The sequence below is a fragment of the Anolis carolinensis genome, unplaced genomic scaffold, assembly GCF_035594765.1.
Source record: "Anolis carolinensis isolate JA03-04 unplaced genomic scaffold, rAnoCar3.1.pri scaffold_11, whole genome shotgun sequence".
Classification (NCBI taxonomy): domain Eukaryota; kingdom Metazoa; phylum Chordata; class Lepidosauria; order Squamata; family Dactyloidae; genus Anolis; species Anolis carolinensis.
In genome coordinates this window covers 7,199,110-7,222,725 of record NW_026943822.1, presented here as the reverse complement: position 1 = coordinate 7,222,725, position 23,616 = coordinate 7,199,110, and the positions used below count along the sequence as shown (strand labels likewise).

Genomic DNA, 23,616 nt, shown 5'->3' with positions numbered 1-23,616 from the left:
CAAGAGGAAGGAGGTGCATCAAGCAAACCCTTCCATCTGGAAATGTATCTCCTCTTTGTGAAAGACCATGCGGATCCAGAATAGGTCTCTACTTGTACTTATGGAGCCACCAAAGACTCTATCCTTGGAAGACAATCAGATTCATGGATCACAAAGCATTGACTTTGATAATAAATGTCATGAAGGAGAGCACTAAATAAGTGCCATTGTGAGTGTGACGTACCTGTCTCCGACATAACCCGCTGTGCAGAGGCAGACCCCGGTCACGTGGTCACACTGCCCTTCGTTGTGACAGGGACAATCCTGGCTGCAGTTGACTCCGTACGTTCCCGAAGGGCACGGCTGGGCACACACAGAACCCTTTGCAGGAAAGAGAGAGAGAGAGAGAGAGACACACCGATTAATTCAGTCTGGAACCAGAGACCCATTACACTATGTAACAAAACCTGATTTTTTCTGTTCCTGGTATAAAAGTGTAATTTCTTGTTTAATTGTGTGGTCCTTACTTTGAAAGGAGCTGCTACCCTCCAGAAACTTCATTTTTGTGGCTGACACAAACTACCGTATATACTCGTGTAAGCCGACCCGAATATAAGCTGAGGCACCTAATTTTACCACAAAAAAACTGGGAAAACATTGATTCCAGTATAAGCAGAGGATGGTAAATTTCAAAAATAAAAATAGATACCAATAAAATTACATTAATTGAAGCACCAGTAGGTTAAATGTTTTTGAATATTTACATAAAGCTCTAATTTAAGATAAGACTGTCCAACTCTGATTAAATCATTACTCTCAACTTCTTCAATGTAAATGTGCTAATGTATCCTTTTAATAATAATAAAATAATACATGTACAGTAGAGTCTCACTTATCCAAGCTAAACGGGCTGGCAGAAGCTTGGATAAGCGAATGTCTTGGATAATAAGGAGGGATTAAGGAAAAGCCTATTCAACGTCAAATTAGGTTATGATTTTACAAATTAAGCACCAAAACATCATGTCATACAACAAAATTGTCAGAAAAAGTAGTTCAATAAGCAGTAATCTTACGTTGTAATTACTGTATTTACAAATTTAGCACCAAAATATCACGATATATTGAAAACATTGACTACAAAAATGGCTTGGATAATCCAGAAGCTTGGATAAGCAAGGCTTGGATAAGTGAGACTCTACTGTAATTATTATTATTATTATTATTATTATTATTATTATTATTATTATTATTATTATTATAGGAAAATAATACATGTAGTAATAAATAGAGTAAAATAATAAATATAATAATAATAAGATCAGAGTGAAATAATAAATGTATTAATAATAATAATAATAATAATAATAATAATAGAGCTAAATAAATGTAATAGTAGCAACAATAATAAAGAAAAATAATAAATGTAATAATACCAATAATAATAGAGAAAAATAATACAGTAGAGTCTCACTTATCCAACACTCGCTTATCCAACGTTCTGGATTATCCAACGCATTTTTGTAGTCAATGTTTTCAATACATCGTGATTATTTTGGTGCTAAATTCGTAAATACAGTAATTACTACATAGCATTACTGCGTATTGAACTACTTTTTCTGTCAAATTTGTTGTATAACGTGATGTTTTGGTGCTTAATTTGTAAAATCCTAACCTAATTTGATGTTTAATAGGCTTTTCCTTGATCCCTCCTTATTATCCAACATATTCGCTTATCCAACATTCTGCCAGCCCGTTTATGTTGGATAAGTGAGACTCTACTGTAAATGTACCATATATTCTCGAGTATAAACTGACCCAAATATAAGTCAACCAGGACCCTCACCCAAGTATAAGCTGAGGGTGGCTTTTTCAGTCTTAAAACAGGGCTGAAAAACTCGGCTTATACTCGAGTATATACAGTAGGTTGAATTGGTTGCGCCTCAATGAGATATTATTGAAAAACTATAGCAAAATGTGCTGCAGGATGTTCCTCACACAAAAAAGTTTCGGCAGTTAAATAAACTTTTCCCATGTTTTTGTGATAGAACCAATTAGGAAATGACAGGAACCAAAATCATAGTGTTTCATAGTGTAATGAATTCAAAAGACTGAAGGCTTTCTTTTCAGAAGCAAAGCAAGGCCAGCCAGAAATAAGGAGTTCACACAGGAGGAGCATGGCTTATCCAAAAGGTTTGGGACCAGAAGCATTTTGGAATACCTTATGGAGGTCTCAGAGAGCTCCTGTAAGTTCCAGAATGCACCCGAGAGCCGATTCTCCAGCCCAATAAGATGGAAATTACCGAACGCCCCTGTTTGCAAGGCATCACTGGAAGAATGTGGTTCCAGCATTTGGAACACGGGTTGATTCAAAACCAGTCATTTCTCAAACAATGGATGTTTTCTGTAGTTTTACAAAAGGCTCAAGCAGTGGCATAGAGTTAATAAAACCACGTTTCATTCAATTGCTACCGGCAGTTGACACCTAAAATGAAATGAATACTCGCACAATCATGCCAAGTTACTTTGTTACTCTTTCTGAAGGCGTGCGGAAAGAGCAGCCAAAGACATTTTGCACCTGGCCAGATTTATTCTTCCTTATGACTGCTTCATATGTTCTGGTTCTAAACCCTGATATTGGAAATAAAGTAATCTGGAGCGAAGCTGCAACACAGCTGCTTCTGCAAAAGATGGTCCTGGGAATGGACCTTGTTTGGTACTGAAGATCCTCCACTGCCATAAAGTTGCCATAAATGTAATTGATATAATTGTTATGGCTCAGCCATCGCGGCCTATAGTTCATCAGGAGTTGGAGTTGGAAACAGACTATGCTACGGATCCAGGCCGAGTACGAGGCCCCTGTAACACCCCTAAGCAGCGCGAACACTGGAAAACAACACAGAGGCCAATAAACAATCTAATATCTTTATTAAAGCAAATAAAGTTCTAAACTAAAATAAGCAGAGTATATAGTCCAGCAGTTGACCTTTTAGAGAAGATCAAAATTAGTCCAATATAATGAAGTTATGTGTCCAGTATTAGAGTCCAAAGTCTATAATCCAATAACCGAAACACACGCAAACTCCTTGGAAGTTTGAGTGGGAAAAGAGCAAGGTTTCACAGGGAGATTCTTGAAGTAAAGTCCAGAACAAGGATTCAAGGCTAGGCAAGGTAATTTGTGGTGGATCTGAAACGCAGTCCAAACTTGGCCAGGAGTGGAACACAACTCCCGGTCTACTCATGAGTAAGCGCACCGGAGGGCCGCTTGGAAGCTCAGGAACAAGAGACGATGTTCTTCTTTGAATAGTCACGTTGACACCGCAATAGGGAAAGCTCAGTGCAGAACTTTTATGGAAATTCAAGAGCTCCCCCCAAACAGGTGTTTGAATCCCCAAATGTTCCCAGAGAGCGGAGCTGTTTCAACATCGTACCAGATGCCTGCCTCCCCGAAACTTCCCAAGGGAAACGGTTTAGTCACAATCGTCTCTCTCCACTAATCCCGCGCTTCGCCTTAAAAACTGCTGCTTTTGGGAGCAATGTGTTTTGAGAAAAGCCTTCCTATCAAACACCAAGCTTTCCGGAGAAACAGGCTCTGTTTCAAGGGCGTCCCTAATTGGCTCTGGCACAGAAATGTCAACAGGAGACATCTGGAATGGAACAGAATCTTGCTGAGATGGAAAAAAAGCCCAAATCCTCTTCAGTTTGATCTATGATGGCTGCGGGGTCATGGGGCAAAGGTCCCTGAGACATCACAGCCCCTTGGCCTTGCAGCTGTCTGATTTTATTGCACAGGAGGATCCGATAATTGGAGAACATTCTGATGCCTCGGCAATCTTGCCTACACCAGATGGTGTTCTCCTGGGCAAATATGGGGTTTTCAATCGGAGGGAGTGGTTTACAAGAGATAGGAGCAAGGAGGAGGGGGTTTGAAGAAGCAAGAGGTTAGCTCTGAGGCTCGATAATGACTAACAGTTTCCCGTGGGAAGTTTTGTAGGTCCTGCATTCCCTTAATCTCACAACCTTGGAATCTTCTTAAAAGTGTTCCCCTTTGTGTTCCTCATTGCGGTGTCAACTTTGCCTTTCCTTGGAAGAGGTTCCAGTATCCAGCTCCCAGCCTTGACTCCTGTTTGGAAACCGAGTCAGGTTTCCAGTTGCTTGAGAACCACGCCGTGCCGCTACTCCTGAGTAGAGCTCACCTTGTTACCTTGCTTTCCTTGCTCCTGGGTCGAGACTGACTTCGCCTTGTACCTTGTCATCCTTGTTCCTGAGTTGAGACTGACTTTGCCTTGTTTATGTTGCTTTCCTTGTTCTAAGGTGGGACTCGCCAAGTGGATTACAGTTGCAGTTTGCAGCGTTTGGTTCCTGGTTCTGGCTTAAGAACTATCTTTAACTTTTGGGTGAAACTATCGAGTTTTACTGGTGAATTACAGAAAGGACATTGCTGAACTTGTTCGAAAATGCTAAAGACTTTATATTAAGGACTACCTTTATCACTGACTTATTTCGCTAACTGCGCATAGACATATATATTTGCTTCAATAAACCGCTTGTGTGTTATACTGGTTTCCTGTCTGTTTCTCAGAGTGCTCCCGCAGCCTTGGGGTGCAACAATAATACTGTTCATTTTTTGTGACATTTTCACCATCTATTATTATTATTATTATTATTATTATTATTATTATTATTATTACATGTACATAACATCATAGTGGAGTCCCTGATGATGTAGCGGGTTAAACCACTAAGTTGCAGACCTTGCTGACAGAAAGGTTGCCAGTTCAAATTTTGGGAGCGGGGTGAGCTCCCACAATTAACCCCAGCTTCTGCCAACCTAGCACTTCGAAAAAATGCAAATGTGACTAGATCAGTAAGTACTGCTATGGTGGGAAGGTAACAGCGCTCCATGCAGTCATGCCAACCACATGACCTTGGAGGTGTCTATGGACGATGCCAGCTCTTCAGCTTAGAAATGGAGATGAGCACCAACCCCCAGAGTCGGACACAACTGGACTTAATGTCAAGGGGAAACCTTTACCTATAACATCCTTGGATTCCTTTCAAGAGCATCCGGGATCTGCCATAACAGTTAGTGTTGAGGCGTGAGCAAAATGCAATATTTGCTTCCACTCTCCGGGAAGGCAAAATATCTATTTATCTCCAAAGCAAATACATTTGCTCATCATGTTTCAAAAAGCACAGGTTTTCTGTCAGCAAATGATGAGAAAGCAATGCCTTGGGATGCATCTCTCCAGAGAGGTGTGAATCGTTCGGCACAAATGTCTGTTAAGGGAATACAAAATGCCCATCTCCGGAGAAACAAATGTCAGAGCAATGCTGCAAACCAGCTTTATGCATCTCATCAGCGCAACGCAAGACTTCGGCACTCTCATTTCTCTGCACCTTTCAATGTCTTTTCCCAATATTAAGCAGAGGAAAGGAACAATACCATTCTTCCTTATTTCACTGAACAGAAATGACAACAACAAAAAGGTAGAGTAAGAAAAATTGTGGGGAAAATGCATTCCCTGAAAGATTTCAGGAACACACAGCAATGATTATACTATGTAACACATTTTTGTTCCTGGGTTATAAATGTCATTTCCTAACTGGTTCTATTATAAAGATATGAGAAAAGTTTATTAAACTGCAACAATTTGGTTTTTGTGGGACATCCTGCAGCACATTTTGCTATAGTATTTCTAATGAATATCTCATCGAGTCTCAACCCTTAAATCTTTTATATATTGTATTTTTATTATGTTATTTAACTATTTTAACTGTTTTATTATTTTATTGTATTATGATATACTGGTAGTGATCCTGCCAGTTGTGTAAGCCACCCTGAGTCCCCTCGGGGAGAAGGGCGGGGTAGAAATAACAGAAATAAATAAATAAATAAATAAACCCATTCAACCTAGTTTGTGGCAGCCACAAAAATGAAGTTTCTGGAATAGAAGAACTACTTTCGAAGTAAGGACTGCACCATTAAACAACACTTTCAAACCAGGAAGAGAATATTTTTCAAATGTTATATAGTGTTACTAGCTGTGCCCGGCCACGCGTTGCTGTGGCAAAGTATGGTGGTATGGGAAATAAAGTACAGTAGAGTTTCACTTATCCAACATAAATGGGCCGGCAGAATGTTGGATAAGCGAATATGTTGGATAATAAGGAGAGATTAAGGAAAAGCCTATTAAACATCAAATTAGGTTATGATTTTACAAATAAAGCACCAAAACATCATGTTATACAACAAATTTGACAGAAAAAGTAGTTCATTACACATTAGTGCTATGTAGTAATTACTGTATTTACGAATTTAGCACCAAAATATCACGATGTATTGAAAACATTGACTACAAAAATGCATTGGATAATCCAGAACGTTGGATAAGCGAGTGTTGGATAAGTGAGACTCTACTGTATTTAGGAATTGGTGGTAGTTAAGGTAAAGGGTAAAGGTTTTCTCCTGACATTAAGTCCAGTTGTGTACGACTGCACACTGGATCATATGGCAGTGTGGAGTCAAGATAATCCAGTTCAAAGCAGATAATATAAGATTATAAATGGGTTATATAGCTGTGTGGAAGGGCCTTGAGTCTACACTGCCATATAATCCAGTTCAAATCTGATAATCTGTATTTTATAGGCAGTGGGGAAGAGGCCTAAGTGATGCCTAACTGCCTGTCCCCTGAGCTGAGTGGGTTGCTAGGAGACCAAGTGGGCAGAGCTTAGCCTTTTAACTGGCAGCAATTGGATAAAAACAATTATTCCTCTCCCTCTAATTAGGATTTTATTTTTATTTTCTTTTTGTTGTATGAACGTAGAGGCATGGATGAGGGGTTGTGCTGCCAAGTTTAGTGTTTCTGGGATGTGTAGTTTTGTTGTTTTGTCCTAGGCCGAAATTTCATTACCCTTTTATATATATAGATAGATTCCGAGCCATCCAATGTAATGTGCAGTATGCAAGGAGACCTAAGGGTGAATTCAGGGGCTCCTTCCTTTCCACCAGTTATTCCAGTTGGGAACCTGAATCTTTAGGGAGCAAATCTGTTTTCATCACATGCATCCCAAGAGACGCAAAAATGTTGCAGAACAGAAGTTTTTGGTCCCAGTTGAAACCAAGTTGGTGTTGTATTAAAATATATGTACCAAAAGCTGTGTGAGCATCTCCAAGCAAAGCTTGCACATCCGTAGAATGCACAAAATATACCTCAAGCTTCCCTTCAAAGCACATGGAAATTTGCAAGTAAAACATGCAGGCAAGGAGAATATTCTGCCTACTATGAGCTCTAACAGATCATTCAAGTGTAATTCAATGCTCAGCTTCACAACTGGGCTTGAGCAGCCTATTCCAAGCACTGAGTGTCAAAAAATCCCATCCGAAGCTGAAGAAAAAGTTATTCATACTCTGTTGCTGTGCGGAGTCTTCCCCTTCTTTTGCGAAAGCCCTGGAGAGAAACCTGAAGCTGAAAATCCCAACCTTGTGGAGAGCTTCTTCTAAGTTCTGCTTCTTTCCCCAAAATTGCTGGCTTGTCCTTTTCTAGTTTGTTTGTTTATTTATTTTTAGCAAGGCTCAGAAGCAGACATTGTTAACTGCAGGCTCACCCCCCAGAGACCAGAACAGCCAACAATATGATTTTGAAATCCCTCGGAATGCCATTTCTTTCTGCTTCTTCCCAAATGTTTCAGTGTAGCTCAGACCATTTGTGGCTCCTCTGCGGTTCTACACTTTTATAGTTTCCAAGCTTTACTTTTCCCCCACAATAATTAATTCTTTAGAACATCTCCATCCCTGAAGCGAGAGCCCCGTGGCTGTATTTATCTTGGCACAAAGCTGCAGGGACCGGCATAATGTCTTTGGAAACGTAGGGACATTCTCCCCGAGGCTCAAGCGGTATCCTTTGCCTTCAGCAGAGAACGGAGCGTGATGCTTACAGAACCAACCGGAGACTTTTTCTGTCCATTGAGTTAAATGTTATATGTCAAGGAGAGACACTGCGGAGTCACTGCAAAGTAGGAAGGAAGAAACAAAAGCAGAAGGAGTTGTCAACTCCATAGAGAGCTTCTTTTCGGCATCTGGCAATATATGAACGTTGCCGTACACGAGGCACTTCTGGAAGCAATATTGCCTGTGACTCTAGCGTGCTTTCTGTGCACTCAGCATCTTATTAATGGCTGCGACGTCATTTTTATTATTACTCCACTGTTTAATGTAATTTACCATCCTTTAACATTTTTTTCTGAATCGTTTGCATACTTCTCTTTGAAGAATGTGTTTGGAAATTGTGGTTGTCTCCAGAACAGGGGTTCTCAAATTTTTTAAGTGGAGGGCTGATTCACAGTCCCTCAGACTGTTGGGGGACGGACTATCATGAAATAGTAAAAAATTAGGATTGTTGTTGTATGCCTTCAAGTCATTTCAGACTTAGGTCTACCCTAAGTCTAAAGTTTAGGACAGAGGCTAGGTAAATGACCTTGGAGGGCCTTAGTTTGGGGACCCCTGATCTAGATCATCTCATAAGACCATAGGTAAGCAAAGAGACCTCCAAAGACCATCTAGATGGTCTCATAAGACCACTGGTAAGGAAAGAGACCCTCAAAGGCCATCTAGATGATTTAATAAAACCATAGGTAAGGAAATGGACCCTCAAAGGCCATCTAGACGATTTAATAAAACCATAGGTAAGGAAAGGGACCTTCAAAGGCCACCAAGATGATTTCATAAAACCATAGGTAAGGAAAGGGACCCTCAAAGGCCATCTAGAAGGTCTCATAAGGCCATAGCTAAGCAGAGAGACCTTCAAAGACCATCTAGATGATCTTATAAGACCACAGGTAAGCAAAGAGACCTCCAAAGACCAGGTAGAATTAGGTCAACCCTAAGTCAAAAGTTTAGGATAGGGGCCTGGTAAATGATCTTGGAGGGCCGTTTGGTGACCCCTGATCTAGACCATCTCATAAGACCATAGGTAAGCAAAGAGACCTCCAAAGACTATCTAGATGGTCTCATAAGACCATTGGTAAGGAAAGGGACCCTCAAAGGCCACCTAGATGATCTCATCAGACCATCAGAAGACCATAGATAAGGAAAGGGACCCTCAAAGACCATCTAGATGGTTTCATAAAACCATAGGTAAGGAAAGGGACCCTCAAGGGCCATCTAGGCGGTCTGATAGGGCCATAGGTAAGGAACGTGACCTCCAAAAGCCATCTAGATGGTCTCATAAGGCCATAGCTAAGCAAAGAGATCTTCAAAGACCATCTAGATGATTTCATAAAACCACAGGTAAGCAAAGAGACCTCCAAAGACCAGGTAGACTTAGGTCAACCCTAAGTCTAAAGTTTAGGATAGGGGCCAGGTAAATGACCTTGGAGGGCCACATCCGGCCCACGAACTTTAGTTTGGGGACCCCTGCTCCAGAATGGTGGTGCTGGGCGAAGCAAATACTTGCTTCCATGCTCTGACCATACACCACCAGAAGTGTGAAGCTCTTAAATACGTTGTATATAAAGTATGATTCGGGCAGAACAAGTAGTAATTGCATGGAGGTAGAAAGACAAAAAAAATGGAAAATTGAACTAGCTATTTATATGATCAGGAGAGCCCCTGGTACTGTCTTGCAAAGCTGTCATTCATTGACAATGTATTTGGGGACTGAGCCTCTCCTTGGACTCAGTCCTTTGTTCACAGTATCCTTGCCTGTTTGGGCCTCTGCACGCATCTTCTGTCCTGGTTTCCGGATGTGCCGGATGTAGAGAGTCGCCTCCCCTCCGCTCCCATAATTCACATCTTCCAGTCCTCTTTGTGACCTTCCAAGGTACGGACAAAAGAAAGTGCGTCCCCAGAGACACAGGCGTCTCCTTCTCCTTCCCTTTTGCTCAATTCCAGCAGCAGAACTTGCTCACCGGCTAATTGTCAAATGATGGAAGGGCGCCAAAAGAATGGAGCTCAGCTGAACGAAGCCTTGGCAAATCCAGAGGGAGTTAATTATCACATTATTGATACAGATTTAGAATTTTTTGGTGGGGAAAAAAAGAGAGAGCTCAGCCTTTCTTCCCTGACACATCGAATTAAAGGCGAGGAATAATACGTTTGCCCATAAGCTAATCACAGTGACCTCCTTAACACTGGTGAAATTCGACAGGAAATCAGTTGGATTATGTCTAAAGGGGGGAAATTGCATTGACCCCTTGTATCAGACACTCCTCTGATGCGGCGCAATATCCCACAGATTTTGCCACTTTTCTATGACTTGGTGCGCTCCTTATTGTTGCCAATAGAATGAAATGTCACCTACCCACCAAAAAGGACAGGGTAACATATACGAGGGTTGAATGAAAAGTAATGCCTCCACCTTCGTAACTCCGCAACAAATGGCAGTACTGGTATATGGCAGGTACTGGCTTCCTCTATAGTTCCATTTGGCAGGAAGCCTTAGCATTGAATGGTTGTGTTGTTAAAGTGCGAAGTATGGAACCCTGCGGAGACAGTCGGTCAATGCGCCTTAAGCAACATGCAGTCATTGAATTGTTGACAGCAGAAGTTGCGATTTACGAATTTAGCACCAAAATATCACAATATATTGAAAACATTGACTACAAAAATGCCTTGGATAATCCAGAACCTTGGATAAGTGAGTCTTGGATAAGTGAGACTCTACTGTAGTAGTAGTTGTTGTTGTTATTATTATTATTATTATTGATACAAAGACATAGTATGACACAGCAAACGAGATATATATGCTGGATTTTGTTATTATTATTATTATTATTATTATTATTATTATTATTATTATTATTATATTATTATGACACAGCAATCAAGATAGATATGCTGGATTTCATATCACAAAATCACAAGTCGAACACTTCCCAAGTGTCTAGGACTGTGTGATGTATTTTCGGATGATGCGCGCAGATCCCAGCAGGTGGCCTTTTGCAGTTGGCAGATCGTAATTTTGTCAATGTCTATTGTTTCCAAATGCCGGCTGAGATCTTTTGGCATGGCACCCAGTGTGCTCATCACCACCGGGACCACCTGCACTGGTTTCTGCCAGAGTCTTTGAAGTTCAATCTTGAGGTCCTGATAGCAGCTGAGTTTTTCCTGTTGTTTTTCGTCAATGCGACTGTCACCTGGGATGGCGACAGCAATGATCCAAACCTTTTTTCCCCCACAACTGTGATGTCTGGTGTGTTGTGTTCCAGAACTTTGTCAGTCTGGATTCGGAAGTCCCACAGTATCTTTGCATGTTCATTTTCCAATACTTTTGCAGGTTTGTGATCCCACCAGTTCTTTGCTGCTGGAAGGTGGTACTTGAGGCATAAGTTCCAATGAATCATTTGGGCCACGTAGTTGTGCCTCTGTTTGTAGTCTGTCTGTGCAATTTTCTTACAGCAGCTGAGGAGATGATCAACGGTTTCGTTAGTTTCCTTGCACAGTCTGCATTTTAGGTCATCAGCTGATTATTATTATTATTATTATTATTATTATTATTATTATTATTATTATTATTGTCACCCCAAAGGAGATTCATCAGAGAATGAAAGCTGCTTATGGTGATTGTGTTTATGTGAGTCCTGTGCGTGTTGGGCGAGTAAGTTTAAAGATGTTGAGGTGGGACAAATAAAGAGTTGGACGTCCTGTGACTGCAACCACCGAGTTTCACAAGCAAAAGGTTGACGAATTGATTCAGGACGATTGTCGTATCAGAGAGAAATTTCAAGCATCATCGGCATTTCACAAGAAGGTGTGGGTCACATTATTGCTTTGCTTGGCTATCGGAAGATCTGTGCACGATGGGTACCCAGGATGCTGACGCCTGAAATGAAAGCGTCAGAGACTGGATCTCACCACTGTACGGCATCCTCCATACAGTCCCGGTTTAGCACTGTTTGACTTCCATCTGTTCCTGATAATGAAAGATCTGCGGGGACATCATGATGCTTCTGATGAAGATGTTGAGAGAACCGTGAGAGGCTGGTTGCGGAAACAGAGTGTCGACTTCTTCCGTGATGGCTTCAGAAAACTTGTTCATCGTTGGCAGAAATGTATCCAATTGGCTGTTGATGATGTGGAAAAGTGGATAGTGGTAGTTAAAGAGCACATTCTAAGGATTATTTCTGCATTTGATTTATTAAAATATTCCCATCCAAACCCAAGTAACAAAGGTGGAGGCATTACTTTTCATTCAACCTTCGTAGATGCCCCATGTATATCCTGACCATTTGTTTTTTAGTCAGGCCAACAAACATTAATTGGACTAGGACAAGAAAAGGGTACTTTGCTGAGTCAACATCCAATGCTCAAAGGGAAGGCAACCTCACTGCTTTATCTATACACATATTAACAGTGAAAATATATATGCATGTGTGTGGCTGGGGTGTCCACTTCCACAAACAGCTATAGCTCCCACTTCTCAGGAGACACCAATGCCCTCCTTCCAATGACATTGCAAGTTACAGAGAGTGCTGCAAACATTTCCAAGAGCCCTGCCACTGTCCTCCACAATCACCATCCTGCCCACCACCCAAGTGAAGGCTTTCATACAGGGACAATATCAGCTACATTTTCTGTTTTTCCTCCATCACAGACATCCCAGTGTTCCTTTCTCTCTCCATTGGTGTGAAATTTGCATGACCCCACCCACTGCCTCTCCCTTAACCCTTTCCTATTCTTTTCTATGGCACACAGCAAACACAGGAATTGATCAGCAACTGAACATACTAGAGAGGTTTGGGGAGAATTCACCATGATTTATTGGAGATGTATAGTTTATCTGCAATTTAAGAGTACTCTGAACTCCATCAAAGATAGGCCTGGAACTAACATGGCATCAGAACTCCCACGACCAACAAGAAATATTGGAAGTTTTGGAGGGATTTATAGGAGTTTATAGGATTTATAGGGGCCCTGGTGGCACAGTGTGTTAAAGCGCTGAGCTGCTGAACTTGCAGACCAAAAGGTCCCAGGTTCAAATCCCAGGAGCGGAATGAGCGCCTACTGTTAGCCCCAGCTCCTGCCAACCTAGCAGTTTGAAAACATGCAAATGCGAGTAGATGAATAGGTACCGCTCCAGTGGGAAGGTATCGGTGCTCCATGCAGTCATGCCGGCCACATGACCTTGGAGATGTCTATGGACAACACCAGCTCTTCAGCTTAGAAATGGAGATGAGCACCAACCCTCAGAGTCAGTCACGACTGGACTTCGCGTCAGGGGAAAACCTTTACCTTTATATATATATATATAAGCTTTGCCCAGCCACGCGTTGCTGTGGCTTATGCTTTCAGAGTGTTGCTCTTTATTTACTGTCCTGATTTTAGAGATTATATTGTTCTGTATTATTATATCACAGTAATTATTACATATTAATAATTGTCTACACTTGAGTCTACACTGCCATATAAACCAGTTCAAATCTGATAATCTGTATTTTATAGGCAGTGTGGAAGAGGCCTAAGTGAGGCCTAACTCTGCCTGTCCCCTGGATTGAGTGGGTTGCTAGGAGACCAAGTGGGCAGAGATTAGCCTTCTAACTGGCAGCAATTGAATAAAAACAATTATTCCTCTCCCTCTAATTAGGATTTTATTTTTATTTTATTTTTGTTGTATGACTGTAGAGGCATGGATGAGGGGTTGTGCTGCCAAGTTTAGTGTTTCTGGGATGTGTAGTTTTGTTGTTTTGTCCTAGGCCGAAATTTCATTACCCTATATATATATATATATCTGCTTATTGTGGAAATTTGGGCTTGGCCCCATGTTAGCCATCCCGAGTCCCTGCAGGGAGATGGAGGCGGGGTATAAGAATAAGAATAAAGTATTGTTATTATATTAGATTTGAGATCGACTTCACCCAAATCACAAGCAGCCCAGCTTCTTCCAGACCTTGCATTTATTATGGCCCCGGCGTTACCTACCATCCATCCTGGTGGGCAGGCGCATTCCCCCGTGATGTGGTGACAGGTCCCCCCGTTTTGGCACGGGCACCGCTGTTCGCACTGAAATCCATGGCTCCCCGGAGGACAGCGCTCTTCGCAGCTGGGCAGGTGCCGTCGGAGAAGGAGACACAGCACAAAGGAGAGACACGGAAAGAATTTATGTCATGAAACTCCGTGGGGGCGACCCATTCTAGCACCGTTGCTGTCACCCTTTATGCAAATCACAGTGGATTCTCATCGACCCTGTCAATGGTAAACTGTAGCGATCCGATAGTTATGGCTCCAAACAGTGCGGCTCTTGTTGCAAACCTTCTGTTTGTGTTAACAGAGCCTTATTCACCGAGACAATGATTCATGGGAGCTCAGAAGCGCTTCCTGGGGAGCACTTGGCAGGACGGGCGGCAAGATGGGCAGAGCGGGTGAAGGCATGCATTGAACTCTTCGGTTCAACAGGCAATCTTTTGTGCAGCCTGGCCCCAAGGGTGGCATCTTTCTCTTCCTGGGACAAAGGATCTTAGGATAAAATGGGAGGCATTTGCGGGAGACTAAAGAAGGGAAGGTTGAGTGGTGACAGGAGGAAAGGCTGATCGCATGGAAAGTGGGGCATATTTTGGGCATTCTACAACCTACTGGACTCAAATGACAGACACACAATAAAGCATTTATGGGGTGCATCTACACTGCAGAATAAACACAGTTTGGCACCACTTCCACCGCCATGGCTCAATGCTATGGAATCCTGGGAGTTGTGGCTTTGCAAGGTCTTTAGTCGTCTCTGTCACATGGTGTCTCACTAAGCTACAACTCGCACCATTCCACAGCATTGAAGCATGACAGTGAAAGTGCCATCAAGCGGCATTAATTCTAATGTAAGGAGAATATTCTGGCAGCAAGACTTGTGGGAAGTGGAATGAACTATGCAGGACCTTCTCAAAAATAAAAAAATATTATTTTTAAAACAGGAATCTCTAGGTCCTTTCGCTGGAAACCGGCAACAGAATCACACCGGAGGACACATGGATGTCTAGAGAAGTGTTCTCTCTAGAAATCCTTAAGTCCCCTAGTGCAACTCTGTGGTCTAAAGATTCCCAGAGATCATACATAAAATGGAATCTACAAAAATCAAAACCTCCAAATGTGGAAGTCTGCCTGTATTCAGTTTGCAGTAATGCACACCGGCCGCTTAACTTACAAGACGCCGGTGTATCCCGGTGCGCAGTGGCACTCGCCGGTCTTGTGGTCGCAGGTGGCCCCGTTGTGGCACTGGCACTTCAGCTGGCAGTTTTTCCCATAGGTGCCTGGGTCGCAGAAGTCCTCGCAGCGCCATCCTTTGTACCCGATGGCACAGACGCAGGCGCCGGTGATGGGGTTGCAGAGAGCGCCGTTCTGGCATTGGCAGCGGTTGCTGCAGTGCGGTCCCCAGTGCTCACTGTCACAGCCTGAATGGGGAGGAAAGGAAGCAACATGCTCATTTGGCACTGCTACTAAACGATTGCTGGAACGCTTCATTTCGCTCTTTGGAAATTTAGGGACACGCCTTTGAAGGCAGCATTGTCTTTATCAAGAACATCAAGAAGTCTTTCTGCACATTGTCCCTATCGAAGTAAACAACGTTTGACAGTGAGCCAAAGAATCCATCCACATTTACAAAAATATGTAAAGACAGGACTATATAACACAATATTTGTCTCTGGGTTATAAATGTAATTTCCTAATTGGTTCTATCATAAACACATGGAAAAAGTTTATGAAACTGCCAAAACTTGGTCTTTATGGGAAAAACATCCCGCAACACTTTTTGCTCTAGTTTTCCAATGAATATCTCATTGAGTCTCAACCAATTCAACATAGTTTGTGGCCACCACAAAAACGATGTTTTGGGAGTAGAACAGCTACTTTCAAAGTAAGTAAAGGTAAAGGTTTCCCCTTTTATATGCATATACAATGTATTACAATATTATATAGGTAAAGGTAAAGGTTCCCCCTGACGTTAAGTCCAGTCGTGTCCGACTCTGGGGGTTGGTGCTCATCTCCATTTCTAAGCCGAAGAGCCGGCATTGTCCGTAGACACCTCCAAGATCATGTGGCCACTGGCATGACTGCATGGAGCGCTGTTACCTTCCCGCCGGAGCGGTACCTATTGATCTACTCACATTGGCATGTTTTCGAACTGCTAGGTTGGCAGGAGCTGGAGCAACAGCAGGTGCTCACTCCGCTGCCAGGATTTGAACCTGGGACTTTTCGTTCTGCAAGTTCAGCAGCTCAGTGCTTTAACACACTTCGCCACCGGGGCTCCTAAGTACTGCACAGAAATTTCACCTTCAAACCAGGAACACATTTTTTTCAAATTTTGTTACTTAGTGTTGTTGTTGTTGCTGCTGTTATTTACAGCTAAGCATTCCTTGTAGGGAGCTGTCCAACCTCATTCTGAAGATGTCCAGAGAAGAACCCCTCCCTCTCTTTGGCAATTGTTTCCATTGCTGAAACAAGTTCCTTCCAATGTTCAATCAAATTTTTAAAATCATTGGACTTGGCCCAGCAAAAAGCAAGCCTGCTCCCCTCTTCTCTGTGATGTGTTTCCAGTGTGGCCTTCACTGAAATAATTCTTTTTTGGTGGCAGCCACAAAAGCGACATTTCTGGAGTAGAACAACTACTGACAAAGTAAGGACTCCAACAGGATAGAACACTTTCAAACCAGGAACAGATAGTTTTTCAAATTTTGTTACATGGTGTAATTTGTGGGTAGAAATGTGGCAAGTTTTGCAAGTTGGCCGCGGTCGCTGCGCCTGGTGCTGTGGAGGTTGGATGCAGACCAGATGCCCATTCAATTTGCGCTCTCACTTAATGGCAGATGCCCAGGCGCTAGCGGATCACCACAGCAACACCATAACCCCCTATTTTAGGACTCCATCTGACACGGCCTTTTCTTCTCTAGCGCAGTGTACGGAGCTGCTAAACTGGCAAGGGCCCATTTCCTACTTGGCCGCTGCCAAGTCCCACTGTTCCAAAGAGCTTTGCAATGCAGTCCTTTGTAACGTGCTTGTGAATAATGAGGCAGATGTTGGCAGAGCAAAGGCCCACGGCCCCGGCAGGGGATACTGTGGCAGCTGCTATGTCAGCAAAGTGATGGATTTAGAGAGCTATCCAAGGTGCTGAACTCTAACCCCCCATTGGTTCAGCACCTTGGACACCCCTTTAAAGTTCAAATTAAAATCAGGACGGGATCACCAACCTACTAACATCAATGGCACAAATTCCAAAGCTTCGTGCCATCCACTTTCAGAGGCTAGTTAAAAAGAGATCCATTTACGCAAGCATCAAAGAACAATGTATGTGTGCATGTGTCTTCAAGGCACCCACCGACTAATGGTGACCCTATGGATTTCAAAAGGTTTTCTTAGGCAAGGAGTACTCAGAGTGGGTATGATGATAAAGATGATGATGGTGATGATGATGATGACGACACTATATAACATGATTTTTGTTCCTGGCTTATAAATGTAATTTCCTAATTGGCTCTATCATAAAAACATGGGGAAAGTTTATTATTGTTTTTACAGGACATCCTGCAGCACATTTTGTTCTAGTTTTCCAATGAATATCTCACAGAGTCTCAACCAATTCAACATACAGTAGAGTCTCACTTATCCAACATAAACGGGCCGGCAGAATGTTGGATAAGCAAATATGTTGGATAATAAGGAGGGATTAAGGAAAAGCCTATTAAACATCAAATTAGGTTATGATTTTACAAATTAAGCATCAAAACATCATGTTAGATAACAAATTTGAGAGAAAAAGTAGTTCATTACACAGTAATGCTACCCTGTTTCCCCGAAAATAAGACATCCCCAGAAAATAAGACCTAGTAGAGGTTTTGCTGAATTGCTAAATGTAAGGCCTCCCTCGAAAGTAAGACCTAGTAAAGTTTTTGTTTGGAAGCATGCAGGATCGATAAATGTACAAGCCATAGATTGTTGTACATGGAAATAAAGGTAGTCACAAGAAATAATAATAATATAATAATCACTTTAATCTTGTATCCCACCTCCATCTCCCAGAAGGGACTCAGGGCAGCTTACACAGGGACAAGCCCAACAACAACATAAATTTACATACGAGCAGAAATTTAAAACACTAATTTAAAAACAGTATAGCAATAAAATATAATATAGAAATTCTTGAAAGGATTCACAGTTTGGTTATGCTGGTTTGTGATGACAACTACTGTACAGTAGATAATAAATTTTCATTTAAAAAAAATTTTAACCATAAACGTGAATTCTTCTTTGTGGAAAAATAAGATAAGACATCCCCTGAAAATAAGACCTAGCACATTTTTGGGAGCAAAAATTAATATAAGACACTGTCTTATTTTCGGGGAAACAGGGTATGTAATAATTACTGTATTTACGAATTTGGCACCAAAATATCATGATGTATTGAAAACATTGACTACAAAAATGCGTTGGATAATCCAGAACGTTGGATAAGCGAGTGTTGGATAAGTGAGACTCTACTGTAGTTTGTGGCAGCCACAAAAACAAAGTTTCTGGTGTAGAAAGACTGCTTTCAAAGTAAGGACCACACAAACAAGCAGGAAATAATACTTTCAAATCAGGAACATTTTTTTACAAATTTTGTTACATAGTATTGTTGTTGTTGTAATAATAATAATAATAATAATAATAATAATAATGTTTATCGTTATGCTTATTTATAGGCTTATTTAGATCAGCCCACTCCCTCCTGACCTCCCATAAATACAGTAAAGTCTCACTTATCCAACAGAAACGGGCCAGAAGAATGTTGGATAAGCGAATATGTTGGATAATAAGGAGGGATTAAGGAAAAGTCTATTAAACATCAAATTAGGTTATGATTTTACAAATGAAGCACCAAAACATCATGTTATACAACAAATTTGACAGAAAAAGTAGTTCAATATGCAGTAATGCTATGTAGCAATTACTGTATTTATGAATTTAGCACCAAAATATCACGATGTATTGAAAACATTGACTACAAAAATGCGTTGGATAATCCAGAACGTTGGATAAGTGAGACTCTACTTGTAAGTGAAAACATGGCTTCATGACCTAGCCTTTGGAGATCTGGTGCAATAATAGATACGAAAGATGTGCAATTGACTACTGGAACGGCCCGGATTGTGGATCACATGAATTATTATGTTGTATTGTGTTAAATGCTTTTAATTGTTTCATTGTATTTTATAACTCTATTTTAAATGTTTTTATTGTACGTTGTTCTTTCAAAGGCATTGAATTGTTGCCTATGTTGTAAAGCCACCTTGAGTCCCCTTCAGGGGTTGAGAAAGGTGGGGTAGAAGTGCCGCAAATAAATAAATAAATAACTATCCCGCCAGTGTCAAAGTGATTTTATCAGTTCCTTCCTCTGCAATATAGCCTACAGCATCTGGTATTATTTTAGTACAACATAATTGATTAATTTGCCTTTGGTACCATTTGCATGGCTGTTATGATAACTTAGCAAAAAATTGTTATATTTTGTAATTTTAGATACGTGGAATTTTGTGTTCTTATTTAATACTGTTAGCTAGGGTGACTATGGGGACGGTTGGACTCCAAGGCAGCCTGTCCATCCATCCATCCATCCATCCATCCATCCATCCATCCATCCATCCATCCATCCAATAAATAAATAACATTGCAGAGTCCATTGGGTGGTGGATATCTAATATAGCGCCTTAATGGCAACAGGGACTTTGCCAGCAGAGAGAATGTGTGGCACAGCTCTGTTTCTGCTCCGCTCTCAGAGTGATCATGTTCCCTGGATTTACAACAAGAACAGAACAGGCTCTGGCAATTCAGCCACTTCCTAGTACATTGCTTTTATGATGTAATAAACAGGACTGGATTTATCTCCTTCTTCTACAGAAGTGTTAGAGAGAGCTTTAGTTTCTGCTGGACTGTTTGGCATGACCTTCTTGTGGCAAAAGGCAAGCCACTGAAAAAGGTTTGGGTCCCTAATGGCTAATGTTGCCCTCTTTTTTTGTCATGAATGGGCCTAGGAAGTAGACATGTCCAAAAAATCGTTTTGAATCATATATCGGAATTATTTCGGATTGTTCTCGCTTTTTGATACGCATTCCAAGACATTGTCTCACAGCGCAACCAGCAATGTAATTCGAACCATTGTTGGCCCATTCTCTAATTGTCTCTTAACGTTTTGTTAATTCCCCCCCCCCCCCGAAAATTTTTTAAAATATATTTTTAAAAGTATTTTAAAAAATTGTTTCTGCAACCTACCTTAAATGGGAGCTTAGCGCAGCCTAACATGGCTGCCGTTCCCTGGCCAATCAGAAGCTTCCATGATGGACGCAAAGGTGGGGGCTAACGTCCTCTGCGTCCACATGGAAGATTGCCATACAAGCCCAGTGTGTAGCGATTGCACATGCGCGTCTGCCGTTTTAGAAACATTTAGAATCATTACGAATTTTTGGAAATATCTGAAATTTTTGGGTGAAAAAATTGGAAATACTTTCTATATCGAAGCGCCAGCACCCCCTACTTTAGAAACGAGAATTGAAACATTTTTTTTCATCGATCGGACATGCCTACTAGGAAGACTCTTTGAAGGGGGAAATTGTGCAGATCCCAATATGCCAAGTCTATGGTGATACTTCTCCAAAAAAGACCTGTTAAGTGGTGTCCCACAAGGTGCCATTCTATCCCCAATGCTTTTTAATATTTACATGAAACCACTAGGAGAGATCATTCATAGGCATGGGGCAGGGTGTTATAGGAATGCTAATAAACCAAATATATTCCTCCATGCCTTCAGCTAAGGATAGTGTGTCCCCTCTGAATGAATGCCTGGAGGAGGTAATGGGCTGGATGAGGAAAAACACATTGAAACTCAATCCAGACAAGACAGAACTGGTTGCCATCAAGGGTCCTCATCTGAAGATGGAGGTGTGTCAACCATTCCTGGATGGGGTCCCAATTAGTTTCCAGGTAAAGGACAAAGTGTGGTTTTGACCTTTAAAGCCCTACATGGTTTGCGTCCAGATTCCCTACATGATTGCCTTTTCCTGCACAATCTGCCCTTTACAACACTGAGTTGCTCTGGGTTTTACATTGACACCAACCAGCCAGAACCCGACTGGCGACTGTCATCCAGAGAACATTTCATTGGCTGCCCCGAGATTGTGGAATTACCTGCCAAAGGCTTTGGAATTTAATATGCAATTGAAGACAAAAGGCAAAAGGCTGACCCAGTCAACTTTCAATTATGTTTTGATTTACATTCTATTGCCACTATAAGTCAATTCTGTAGCAGTGTTTGGTATAACTTTTCATATACAGTAGAGTCTCACTTATCCAACATTCTGGATTATCCAACGCATTTTTGTAGTCAATGTTTTCAATACATCGTGATATTTTGGTGCTAAATTCGTCAATACATAGCATTACTGCGTATTGAACTACTTTTTCTGTCAAATTTGTTGTATAACATGATGTTTTGGTGCTTAATTTGCAAAATAATAACCTAATTTGATGTTTAATAGGCTTTTCCTTAATCCCTCCTTATTATCCAATATATTCGCTTAGCCAACGTTCTGCCGGCCCGTTTATGTTGAATAAGTGAGACTCTACTGTATGTGTGTGTGTGTTTAGTAAAGGTAAAGGTTTAGCCCTGACATTAAGTCTAGTTGTGTCCGACTCTGGCAGGTGGTGCTCATTTCCATTTCTAGGCTGAAGAACCAGCGTTGTCCATAGCCACCTCCAAGGTCATTTGGCCACTGGCATGACTGCATGGAGTGCTGTTACCTTCCCGCCAGAGCAGTATCTATTGATCTACTCACATTTGCATGTTTTCGAACTGTTAGTTTGGCAGAAGCTGGGGCTAACAATGGGAGCTCAACTCACTCCCCGGATTTGAACCGTCAACCTTTTGGTCAGCAAGTTCAGCAGCTCAGCAGTTTAATCTGCTGCGCCACCGGGGGATGTGTTTATCTATTTAATTTATTGTATTTTTATGTTCATTTGTTTTTGAATGTGTTGTATCCTTCACTGAGCCATCAGGACAGGCAGGTAATAAATAAAATGCATTATTAATTAACTAACTAATTAATTATTATTATTATTATTATTATTATTATTATTATTATTAACACAAATACATAGTATGACACAGCAAATGAGATATATATGCTGGATTTCATATTACAAAATCACAAATTGAACACGTCCCAAGTGTTTAGGACTGTGTGATGTATTTTCGGATGATGTGCGCAGATCCCAGTAAGGTGGCCTTTTGTAGTTAACAGATTGTAATATTATTATTATTATTTTATTATGACACAGCAAACAAGATAGATATGCTGGATTTTGTTTCACAAAATCACAAGTCAAACACTTCCCAAGTGTCTAGGACTGTGTGATGTATTTTTGCATGATGTGCGCAGATCCCAGTAGGGTGGCCTTTTGCAATTGGCAGATCGTAATTTTGTCAATGTCTATTGTTTCCAAATGCCGGCTGAGATCTTTTGGCACGGCACCCAGTGTGCCCATCACCACCAGGACCACCTGCACTGGTTTCTGCCAGAGTCTTTGAAGTTCAATCTTGAGGTCCTGATAGCGGCTGAGTTTTTCCTGTTGTTTTTCGTCAATGCGACTGTCACCTGGGATGGCGACATCAATGATCCAAACCTTTTTCTTTTCCACAACTGTGATGTCTGGTGTGTTGTGTTCCAGAACTTTGTCAGTCTGGATTTGGAAGTCCCACAGTATCTTTGCGTGTTCATTTTCCAATACTTTTGCAGGTTTGTGATCCCACTAGTTCTTTGCTGCTGAGAGGTGGTACTTGAGGCATAAGTTCCAATGACTCATTTGGGCCACAGAGTTGTGCCTCTGTTTGTAGATTTTCTTACAGCAGCTGAGGATATGATCAATGGTTTTGTCAGCTTCCTTGCACAGTCTGCATTTTGGGTCATCAGCTGATTTTTCAATCTTGGCCTTAATTGCATTTGTTCTGATAGCTTGCTCCTGGGCTTATTTTTTATTATTATTATTATTATTATTATTATTATTATTATTATTATTATTATTATTCCAAAGCACATGCAGAGTCACACAATTCCCTTTGCTCCTGGGTTGCAAGGCAGGCTGAATATAATAAGACGCCTCTCCTTCTGCAGCAAATGATGGGACAGCGCTTTTGGGTCAAGAAAATCCTATGTAATCCCAAATGTCAGCCTCTCTCTGTGCCCTTAGAAATGAGCCACCGACGTTGGACTCCTCTCAGATGTTTGGCGATCAATTGCACGATTCCAGTGAGATGGCATCATTAGCCCTCTTAAAAAACCCATCACCTGAATCCTTCTCTGGAAAGAATGCTAATAAGGAAGCCACCTCCTCTAGAGCAGAGCCAGATCTTTGTGTCCTTAAAGGATCTGGATTAATTTGACCTTATTTTAGCATTTCTCTCTCCGTCTCTCTCGCTTTCGTTCTCCCCCTCCTTCGCGGCACGTGACACAATCTATATTCTTTACATCAGGCATCAGGGGAGCTTCATAAATATTCCATTAAAAGTAAAGAGAAGAGACTTCTTGGCCCAATCGAAAAAACGGGATGATTCCTCCCTTTACACCGTGGGACCACCCTAGGGCTCATTGCTTGCTTGCTTGCGTCCCAATTTACATCAGGATACACGA

General features: G+C 41.4%; 1 protein-coding gene across 11 annotated transcripts in view; it reads right to left on the bottom strand.

Moving 5' to 3' along the window:
- The window catches only part of megf11 (multiple EGF like domains 11), a 578,352-nt gene that overhangs the window by 203,780 nt on the left and 350,956 nt on the right, over positions 1-23,616 (bottom strand). For all 11 annotated transcript variants that reach the window (XR_010000925.1, XM_062963273.1, XM_062963274.1 and 8 more), the window contains 3 exons: positions 15,108-15,354; positions 13,895-14,015; positions 224-360 (listed from right to left, as the gene is read on the bottom strand). Coding sequence is in view for 10 of the 11 variants with exons in the window: in XM_062963273.1 (XP_062819343.1) it covers positions 224-360; positions 13,895-14,015; positions 15,108-15,354 (505 nt within the window). In the remaining variant the exon portion in view is untranslated. The remainder of the gene's footprint in view (positions 1-223; positions 361-13,894; positions 14,016-15,107; positions 15,355-23,616) is intronic.